General features: G+C 33.3%; 1 protein-coding gene across 2 annotated transcripts; it reads right to left on the bottom strand.

The window, feature by feature from the left end:
- Positions 1-920: 920 nt before the first annotated feature.
- On the bottom strand, positions 921-7,825 carry LOC105141833 (G-type lectin S-receptor-like serine/threonine-protein kinase At4g03230). 2 transcript variants are annotated; one of them, XM_011049203.1, is made up of 10 exons: positions 6,356-7,825; positions 5,312-5,824; positions 4,212-4,727; positions 3,112-3,627; positions 2,756-2,881; positions 2,438-2,649; positions 2,157-2,367; positions 1,809-2,046; positions 1,552-1,702; positions 921-1,468 (listed from the first exon to the last, which is right to left on the bottom strand). In XM_011049203.1, the coding sequence occupies exons 1-10, from the start codon at positions 7,710-7,712 to the stop codon at positions 1,166-1,168; spliced, it is 4,143 nt and encodes a 1,380-aa protein (XP_011047505.1). In that variant the 5' UTR covers positions 7,713-7,825; the 3' UTR covers positions 921-1,165. The 2 variants fall into 2 exon arrangements, with proteins under 2 accessions (XP_011047505.1, XP_011047506.1); XM_011049204.1 differs by lacking the exon at positions 5,312-5,824.
- Between the last annotated feature and the right edge of the window lie 3,839 nt (positions 7,826-11,664).

Genomic DNA, 11,664 nt, shown 5'->3' with positions numbered 1-11,664 from the left:
TTGGAATGATAAATTGGGTTGACTAAGGCTTTTTTTTGTTTTTAATGAGGTTATCCCTGTATCATAACCTGAGTCATGTGTTTAGCGTGTTAATCTAGGTCACGAGTTTGTGTGTTAATTCGGGTTGAATTGAATCATTTATTTATATAATTTTTTAATTGATTTTTTTCTAATTTCATATTACAACATTGAGTTGATTGGAAGTTGAGTTTCATAATTTGTTTTGATTAGCTTTCAGTGGAGTTATCCCGATCTCATTACCTAGGTTATGAGTTTAGCAAGTTAATTTAGGTTGACTCAATTTTTTTATATCTTTTTTAATTAACTTATTTTTTTAATCCCATCCTTCAACATTAGATTGATGGGGAATTAGACTTCATAATTTATTTTGGTTTACTTTCTATAAGGTTATCATGGTCTCATGACCATGGTTGTGGATTTTACAAGTTAACCTGAATCAATCCAATATGTTGTTGTCCCAACATTTCAAAAAGATGTCGTCTTGAATTTTTTCAGAAAAATTATATTTTTATATAAAATATTGAAATAATATATTTTTTAAAAAATTATTTTTGATATCAACGTATCAAAACAATGTAAAAACATTAAAAAAATTAAAGCAAAAATAAAATACAATAAAATAAAAAAACTTTACCACCACAAAAACAAATGGGGGATTAATTTCCTCAGCCTTCAGCACTTTGCCATTCAAAAATTATAAGAACTTGTTTAAAAATATATACTTTTTTGTTGAATTTTTTCCTTATTTTCCACTATATTGTATTTGATTAGGGCTTGTTAAAACAGTTTCATAATGTGTATGTCAATGAGGGCAGAACTAGCCTGACATGTATGGCTAAGCCTTAAGTCTTGTATGTGCATCAGAATGTTGGTTCCACGGCATGTCCTGCACAATATAGTTGCTTCCAATGTCACTCTTTCATGCCTGTTACTGTCAAGTACACATACAAAACATTATTCTGGCTTTTATGTAATCTCAATACAAATTATTTGATCAGAATGAATGACAAACTTTTAAGACAATGAATGGCTCTGAGTTAATGGGACAAGATAGACAAAAACAGCAGATTTATATTGGAAAGTACGACAAACCCTGCTAGATTGATATAAAGGGAGAACAACATTTTCTAACCCCTTCCCCCAATTATCTTCCTTGCTCTAACGTATTTGTTAAATCGACGTATGAATCTGCTTTGCTAGAAGAAGAAGCAGTGTTGAAGAGGGATCTGCTTGCTGCAAATGCTGGTTTCTTAGGAGTTGGTAGAGATGCAGTGTCACTTTCAAGCATGAAAACTACGTTTGACATGGTGGGACGATCCCATTGATGTTCTTGCACACATAAGAGGCCAACATTCACACACCTCACAAATTCATTTGCGTCACAAGTATCGCATAATGCTCGGTCCATCAAATCCAGTACCTTTTCCTCTTTCCACAACTTCCATGCCTGTGACAAAGTTTAAAAATCAAAATTTTTAAATGGTAGAGAAAGAAAAGGAAGATGTGGCTTTGAAAATTTCCATTGCTTACATAAGCTGAGAGGCTAAAATTTTGATCAGACTTGTAAAATGCCGCATTTCTTTTTCCACTGAGAATTTCAAGTACAATCACACCGAAGCTAAAGACATCAGACTTCGTTGAGAAATCCCCATCCATTGCATACTCCGGTGCCATGTAGCCGCTGCATGACAGGTGAGTTTGTATTATGTTAGCTGAGACAGAAATGTAATCAACATTGGATGTATCCCATGGTTAGGAAAGCAATCTGCGCGCATAATAGAACTTACTAAGTCCCAACAACTCTCTGTGTGTTTCCTTCTGTTTGTTTGCCTCTTAAGATCCTTGCCAAGCCGAAATCAGAAATTTTGGGGTTCATCTCCTCATCTAAGAGGACATTGCTTGTTTTCAAGTCTCTGTGAATGATCTTCAGCCTTGAATCGCGGTGAAGATAAAGCAGTCCTCGAGCGATTCCCATGATAATGTTAAAGCGCAGTTCCCAATTTAATAACACGCACAGCGTCCGATCTTGTATGGTTTCAATTTCCATTGAGAGAATAAAGTTAGCAATCATCTTAAATTATCTGTTTCCCATCAGCATAGAAAAATGTTTAGTAGTTAAGTTTAAGGAGGCTAACCAAATATGAACACATCCAAGCTTTTGTTTGGCATGTATTCATAGGCCAACATTTTCTCACATCCTTCTTCACAGTATCCCAAAAGTCTAACAAGATTACGATGTTGAAGTTTGACGATCAATGTAATTTCATTCTTGAATTCCTCCAAGCCTTGCCCTGAACCATAAGAAAGTCTTTTTATAGCTATCTCTTGGCCTCCCGGTAACTTTCCCTGAACAAAAATCAATACACAGCATGTCAGAATAAACTCCAGTACTGTAGGAAACAGCATGGTCATTTACCTTGTAAACAGGCCCAAAACCCCCTTGTCCTAGCTTGTTTGCACCCGAGAAGTTATCTGTAGCAGCTAGTATGCATTCCATGTCAAAAATCGGTACATCTATGCCTTTCTTATCATCTACGGTGAAATGGTCAGCAGATATCAAATCCCTGGATCGTCTCTCAGTGTCATTCAAGTGAAATGCTACATTTCCCTGGATGCTTTCTCTGTTTTCTGAGTTGAAGGCAATTTCAAGAGTTAATCACTTTCTGAGTTTTCATTGAAAAATATACTTATTTTATTAAAAGAATAAACATTAAATTGTTGGAATATTGAGTACCTCGACCAGTAACCTTCGTTGATCTTCGCATATGATACAGAAAGAAGGAAGCACATAGGATGATTACAGAAGCTGCAACAACTCCAAGTAAAACTAGATATAATGACCTCCTTTTCTTTGTAGATGCTGCATGTTAATCAGAGAAATTATTGCTATAAGCTATTATCATTGAGGCAGCAGGTTAACTATATTCTTTACTCAACTATATAGTTGCACAAATTTATGGAAGGACTAACAAACAAGCCATTATTACTTGTCAGAAGTAGCAAATTTTACTGTCCTAGCAGCATTGTCTGAATTGCTTGCTTACAAAGAAATCTAGATATAGATCACTTAAAATGTTATTGTCAGAATACCTGAAATGCAATTGACCGTTTTGGGATCCCACCAAAAGGATTTATTGCAAAGGCACCTTTTCTTCCCATCTCTTGCAAAACTGCAGGTTGAATGTCGCCAGTCATTGCATTCATCGAGTGAGTAACAGAGTGGTTCAGATGGATCAGTCCACCCGATTTCAACTTCAGCAAATCCTGTATCTTCAAATGATGAACCTATTCTACTATTACTACGGTTAGCGTCGCATCTTCCAATTACATAAAATGGCGAGGACTGGTTGCGCTGCTGCTTATAGTTTCCCATCGACTCGATAGCTTTACAATTTGCATCTTCAACATGTATTGAAAACTTTTGCAACTCTTCATCAATGCCAGTTACACGATAGTAGGCACCACCAGGTACCTCAAACATAAGCTGGCTACTGGAATCATCACAGTGGAACCTGAAGTACATTTGATCGCCACAGTTTGGTCCAGTGCTTAGCGGGTAGGGGATTACGGTAGTGCCGCACATCTCACATTTTCTTTTCACCGATGCTGAAAGAGTGGAATGTCTACATGTCAAAGTTCATGCAATTTAAAATTGTATATCCTTACTTCTGAATCTATGCATTTGAAAACTGAGGAAAACTTTTATAAACTATAACCATTTCTAGCTACTAGCTTAGCAATCTGCTGGATAGTTTTGAGTTTGTGACAGCCAAATCTGATTCCAGTCTGGCAGAACAAGTAAGAACCTGATGAGATTCTAGCTTTGTCCTGAAATAGACCAATAGACAACACCAACACAACTATTTTTGTTAATCTGTGGCAAACTCAATCCGCAAGACTGATTCTGCAAATGCTAACTTACAAAAGATTATGCAGGAATAAGTTGAAATTTTTGAAGTATTAAAACAATTAAACTTACTGTACAAGAACCATTGCAATCAAGCGCCGCATCAGATGATAAACTAGAGTCACAAACATGTGTTTACTTTTCAGAAACTAAAATAGCCAGGTATCAAAATTCTAAGAGATAAATCAGCTATGCAGGTACCAAGTCACCGTATTGATATCTGAATTGCTTGCTTACAAAGAAATCTAGATATAGATCACTTAAAATGTTATTGTCAGAATACCTGAAATGCAATTGACCGTTTTGGGATCCCACCAAAAGGATTTATTGCAAAGGCACCTTTTCATCCCATCTCTTGCGGGACTGCAGGTTGAATGTGGCAAGTCATTGCATTCATCGAGTGAGTTACAGAGTGGTTCAGATGGTTGAATCCACCCGATTTCAACTTCAACAAATCCTGTATCTTCAAATGAAGAACCTAATATAATATTACTACGGTTAGCGTCGCATCTTCCAATTACATAAAATGGCGAGGACTGGTTGCGCTGCTGCTTATAGTTTCCCATCGACTCGATAGCTTTACAATTTGCATCTTCAACATGTATTGAAAACTTTTGGAACTCTTCATCAATGCCAGTTACACGATAGTAGGCACCACCAGGTACCTCAAACATAAGCTGGCTACTGGAATCATCACAGTGGAACCTGAAGTACATTTGATCGCCACAGTTTGGTCCAGTGCTTAGCGGGTAGGGGATTACGGTAGTGCCGCACATCTCACATTTTCTTTTCACCGATGCTGAAAGAGTGGAATGTCTACATGTCAAAGTTCATGCAATTTAAAATTGTATATCCTTACTTCTGAATCTATGCATTTGAAAACTGAGGAAAACTTTTATAAACTATAACCATTTCTAGCTACTAGCTTAGCAATCTGCTAGATAGTTTTGAGTTTGTGACAGCCAAATCTGATTCCAGTCTGGCAGAACAAGTAAGAACCTGATGAGATTCTAGCTTTGTCCTGAAATAGACCAATAGACAACACCAACACAACTATTTTTGTTAATCTGTGGCAAACTCAATCCGCAAGACTGATTCTGCAAATGCTAACTTACAAAAGATTATGCAGGAATAAGTTGAAATTTTTGAAGTATTAAAACAATTAAACTTACTGTACAAGAACCATTGCAATCAAGCGCCGCATCAGATGATAAACTAGAGTCACAAACATGTGTTTACTTTTCAGAAACTAAAATAGCCAGGTATCAAAATTCTAAGAGATAAATCAGCTATGCAGGTACCAAGTCACCGTATTGATATCTGAATTGCTTGCTTACAAAGAAATCTAGATATAGATCACTTAAAATGTTATTGTCAATATACCTGAAATGCAATTGACCGTTTTGGGATCCCACCGAAAGGATTTATTGCAAAGGCACCTTTTCTTCCCATCTCTTGCAAAACTGCAGGTTGAATGTCGCCAGTCATTGCATTCATCGAGTGAGTAACAGAGTGGTTCAGATGGATCAGTCCACCCGATTTCAACTTCAGCAAATCCTGTATCTTCAAATGATGAACCTATTCTACTATTACTACGGTTAGCGTCGCATCTTCCAATTACATGAAATGGCCAGGACTGGATGCTCTGCGTATAGTTTCCCATCAACTCGATAGCTTTACAACTTGCATCTTCAACATGTATTGAAAACTTTTGCAACTCTTCATCAATGCCAGTTACACGATAGTAGGCACCACCAGGTACCTCAAACATAAGCTGGCTACTGGAATCATCACAGTGGAACCTGAAGTACATTTGATCGCCACAGTTTGGTCCAGTGCTTAGCGGGTAGGGGATTACGGTAGTGCCGCACATCTCACATTTTCTTGTCACCGATGCTGAAAGAGTGGAATGTCTACATGTCAAAGTTCATGCAATTTAAAATTGTATATCCTTACTTCTGAATCTATGCATTTGAAAACTGAGGAAAACTTTTATAAACTATAACCATTTCTAGCTACTAGCTTAGCAATCTGCTAGATAGTTTTGAGTTTGTGACAGCCAAATCTGATTCCAGTCTGGCAGAACAAGTAAGAACCTGATGAGATTCTAGCTTTGTCCTGAAATAGACCAATAGACAACACCAACACAACTATTTTTGTTAATCTGTGGCAAACTCAATCCGCAAGACTGATTCTGCAAATGCTAACTTACAAAAGATTATGCAGGAATAAGTTGAAATTTTTGAAGTATTAAAACAATTAAACTTACTGTACAAGAACCATTGCAATCAAGCGCCGTATCAGATGATAAACTAGAGTCGCAAACGTGTGTTTACTTTTCAGTAACTAAAATAGCCAGGTATCAAAATTCTAAGAGATAAATCAGCTATGCAGATACGAAGTCACCGTATTGAAAGGATTAAGTACCTATAGCTGAAAGTGGCACACGGACATTGAAGTCACGACCCCTGTCATACTGCTCCTGAATGTTGTTGAGATCCTTAAACCAAGTCCAGCATGTAAAATTATTATCCCCATTTTCAGCCTTGTGATAAGAATATGCCTGGCAGTTGCATTTGCTAAGGCACTTGTTCATACAGTCATTTTCATCTGAGTAGTCAGGTTCAGCATCAGGCTTTCCTGCTTTCATCGATTTTAACTCCAGGAACTTCGGAGCCACATCGTTGCTGCATAAAGGTGACATTCTTTCACACCCCTCTGCAAAGTTTTCTAATTTCCAATTATCGGGAGACCTGGGCTGAAATCCTGGCAAACACTTGCAAGGAATCCTATTTTGACTATTGCAGATGCCAAAAGTCCCACAAGCATCAAATACACTGCATCGATCACTTGGTTCCCGCCAGATCAAAGTCCAATTCGCATTTCTCCAGAGGAAAACCTGTATCTGCCCATCGAAATTCACCACCAGTCTTGTATTCTTATAATTCACAGCTGTTGAATTTATTCTATCATAAGGACTTTCCTTTGTAGTTGTTGTGTTCCCAAGAGGACTGCTTGGTTTCCTGCTGGAATTCATGAGCAAGTTAGAAACAAGCCAGAGCCTTTCGTCGGATCTTACAAAACTTCCAGAAACTCCACTTTTCCAGTACGGAATTGATCCGTTCTTCATGATGATGTACTGGTTTTCTCTTTCATCCAGCTGAAATTTGAAGTCTCCTGGTGCTGGGTCAATGGAACTCTTCCAAGAAGTCAACATAAAGTTCTTGTCTATCTTCATTCCTGGAAGAAATGTGTCAGTTGGATAATCAAAGCTTTGCCACAATATTGCTGAACCATTTGCAGCTTCTTGGATCAAGACTAAGTTCCCGGAATCCATGAGCTTCAAAGAAAATGAAGATGATGTTGATTCTATCCTTGCGGACCAGTAAGATGTTCCATTTACATCCATCACCTGGAGGTTTCCGTCTTGTCCGAGGGAAAAAACTCCCCTGGAATTATCAAGTGGATTTTCACGGTTAGCAACCCACACAACAGTTTGAGGGTTGTATCTGTAATACCAGATGCCTAGGTATTTCTTGCCTTCATTTCTCCCACAAGGAGTAAAGAATCCAAGTTCAAATCTTTCTCCAGAAGAAACAAGAGTATCTCCCATTTCATCCCTGAGTGGAGTAGTGGGCAATGTCGTGTTATCCCTGGCCGAGCACATCCAAGAACTAAGAAAAAGAAAGAGTGTGAATGATGAGAAGATGCTAGACACCATGTTGGTTGCAGAAATCGTGATATGGGCTGTTTGAATTCTCGTTCTTTCTTTCACATCCATCATCAGAGAATGTCACTGCCCAACCTTGTATTACCAGTAGCATTATTACGTAGCTAACTGACTAGTCCTCTTTCTTTCTACCCCTTTCAGGGGTCCAAGCAACAGCAGATGGCTCAGTTACCACAAGTAAGTCTACTACTAACTAATCAACACGTTTTTAGCTTATTTTATCACTTTATGTTTGTTCCTTTTCACTAGAATATTCTACTGGTGGTGTTTTCCAATTAGACAGTGACGTTACCAGTTGACTGAACAGCAAGTTTCATGATGCATAGTGTCAATGTTAGGTCTGAACTAATGGCTGAAATGCAAATGTAGCAGATTTCCTCTTTGAACTATATGTTTTTATTGTATAATTTTCAGTGCGATAGCATGTAATGTTAGTTCAAGCTGATATCTAGCCGAGAACATTAATGCTAGTAAACTGGAAGGACCACAGAAACCACCTGGTTCTATATATTAGGCTGCAGATTTTGGCGTGTCTGAGGAAAAGAGGGATACAATTCAGTAATCTGAACAGTACAGATTACCAGATGAAGTCATGGTCTTCCATTTTTTTCTCTTTCACCTTTTATTATTGGTCCATGAAACTGGTATGTAGTTTCGTTTGTTTTTATTCTTAGCAGAAATAATAATCTAGGTTTGTTTAATGAAAAGTTATTTTCTAATTTTTTTTTGTTTATTATTAGAAAAATTTATCAATAAAAAATATTTTTCAATCAATAAAAAATTTAGTTTAGTTTTCAAAAAAATTAAAAGTATTTTTTTAGATGAAATATTACACTTTCTAAAAGTTATAAAAAATAAAAAAATATCCTATTATTTATTTATTATATAAAATTTTGTTATTAATTTAGTTCCTTAGAATTTAATTTGATTTTTATATCAACTTTGATTATATTTTTATTTTTGTTATTTATTTTTCTCTTATCATTTTCTTAATTGAAATTTTTTTTATTCATTAAATTTAGTCTCTATTCTTTTTATTTATATTTATTTTATTTTAAATGATCTTTGACATTAATTTTTTTTAATTTCATCAGTTATCAACTTTTTATTTGTCATATTTAGTTTCTATTATTTTAATTGTTATTTGTTTTATTTAAAATAATTTATAAAATTTAAATATTTTTTCAATTTCATCATCTTTCAATCTTTCGATCCATTAAATTTGGTCTCTATATTTTTAATAAACTTGAAAAAAATTAAATATTAATAAATTATTTTTCCACTTATTTTTCATAGTGTAGTCAAATACTAGAAAGTGTTTTCAATTTATTTTTTTATAATATTACTAAACATCAGAAAAAAAAATATGTTTTTTTTTAAATTTAATTTTCATGAAAACTACTTTTCAAAAAAAAACTATTTTCTAGCCAATAAACAACATTTGCCTAGTAAAATAATAAGTTCCAATTCTACTTCAATGATAATTTGGTGAGATGGAAAATTAGAAGATCTTTAAAATGGAAAAGAGAAAGAGCTCATCTTAAAATGCCTAAATAGCTGTATATTTGTGTTGTTTATGATGCGATAATGATCGATATTTTCCATCACAAACAAAAGTTGTGGCATCCAAAAAAAACATAAAAAAATATATGGTATAAAACAGATTATTGCAATTATAATAGCCCCAAAATGATAATGATGTTCAGGAGACTTTTTTACTATATAAAGAGATTTTTTTTAGTTTGAGACATTTTCGTCTTCTGTATTTTTTTCAATCCGTACTCAGATTAGTACACACTAGATTTACGGAATTGTGCTACATTGCGGGTAAGATTATTATTATTATTATTTAAAAAAAATATGATATTGAGATGCCACAAGCGAGTTCTAAAAAAGGAAAAAAATCTACAATTTAGATTGTACAGCCAACTAGATCAAATAAGTTTATTTGTATTTTAATTATATAATAAAAAATAATAATAGACAGTGACACCAAATGAATTAAATAAAAAAAATCATTATGATATATTGAAAAAAAACTATTTTTCAAAGAAAATATGATATAGCTTAGTTCTCAACTAACTAAATATAAAATAATTAAATTAAATTAAAAATAAAAATAACCAACCTAAGTTACCTCGAGTAAATTAAAAGGATCTCAAAATAAAAATTAAAAAAATAAAGATCAAAATTTCAATAAAAAATAAGTTAAAGAATAACTAATAATTTCAAGATCAAAATTTCAATAAAAAATAAGTTAGAGAATAACTAATAATTTTTTATTGAAGGGTAAAATTAAAAAGAAAAATTAATATAATAATAAGATATAAAAAGAATTAAAAGAATGAGGACCAAGTTGAAAAAAATAAAATATCATAAATTTGAATTCAATAAAGAAATTAAAAATAAATTAAAATTTTACAAAATAGCCAAGAATATAAATTAAAAATCAAAATAATAAATATCAAAGTTAAAATTTCAATAAATAAAAGGATAATTCTAAAATTTTAAATAATTAGTGTAAATTTCAAGTGGAAAAAAAAAAAAAAAACATTGTTGGCAATAAATCATCCCACCCCTGCTACTACACGCCGCCTCAACATAAAGAAGACGATGCGAAGATTACAATTACACAATGGAATGAATTTTTTGGCATGATCCCTCACATGATGTCCAAAGATAGCAATGTCTTTCCATTCTCTTTGTCTTGTTTGTTTACTCTAATTTTTATATTTGTTTTATTTTTAATTTTATATTCTTAAAACTTAATTGTTTTAAAGTAACCCAAATTTTATTTTATTTTACAAAACCAAGCATCATAAATTTCCCTCTACATTCCAAGATTTCCGTATCAGGGTGAGAAAAAAAAAACTATCAAGGAAAATACTAAATTAAGCAAATTTGAATGGATTAAATTGAAAAAAAAAATTGAGGGAGAATAGTCAATCATTTGAACACCACAACATTTTCCTAGTCACCGACAAAATTTAACATGCTTTTTATTGTTGTAATGATTATTTTTTACCATATTTTTTATTTAAAAATATATTAAAATAATATTTTTATTATTTTTAAGTATTATTTTTTATATCAATGATTGAAAAAATTTAAATAAAAAAATTATAATTTAATAAAACACAATTTTAAACACCTCTATCTGGCTTAAATTTTCTTTAAAGGTGGTACAGTTACAGTAGTGGGGTGGTAATGAAGATAGCAACAGTGAATATAATATCGCATGTAGTGATGATGATAAGATTTTGATGGTTAGGATTGATGGATAATTTTGTGTATAAATTATTATTTAAAAAATATTTAAAAAATATAAAAAATATTTTATCTTGTAAAATATTTTATTCAAAACAAATTCCTTCTTCAACTACCCATAAATAATTAAATTGTGCTGGCGACAGGCGAACGTGTTCTTTTCTTTTACAAGTCTTGGCTCTGCTTTCCCAAGCAAATTTTTTCTTTGGCAGCAAGGGCCCGTCAAGGCATTTTTCAACTTTATGCATTCATGCTTTCATGTCCACTCGTTCTGTAAGTATATCCTTCCATTTTGACAAAACCCACTATTTCCATCCTATATTTTCACCAACTTGTCAAAAGAGTCCCTCCATTATTAATTTTGTCAATTGAGCATATGTTTTTTCAATTTCAGTCAAATGAGTAAAATTTTCCGAAATTAAAGATTTAACTCTATCAATTGAGAATTCTTCTTCACAACCTTAGTCATTATCATCAACTTTTTTTTGTCATTCTTGAAATATCATCATTCATCTCATCCTTTCTATTGAGTAAAAGTTTTTTTTTTTCAATTGAGGTTACTTATACTCGATCTAATGAAAATTATAGATACTCAATTAACCAAATTGATAGCATAGGAGATTTTTTTTTTTTCTTAAAGGAGGCTTTAGCACTTTAGATTGAACGCTGTGAGTATCAAAATTGACAAGAACCTTTTAATTATAGTTATCACATCTGATGTGGGGTTGATCTGGTTAAG

Source organism: Populus euphratica, unplaced genomic scaffold, assembly GCF_000495115.2.
Source record: "Populus euphratica unplaced genomic scaffold, PopEup_1.0 scaffold132.1, whole genome shotgun sequence".
NCBI classification, from domain to species: Eukaryota; Viridiplantae; Streptophyta; class Magnoliopsida; order Malpighiales; family Salicaceae; genus Populus; species Populus euphratica.
This window is presented reverse-complemented; position numbering and strand designations above follow the sequence as displayed.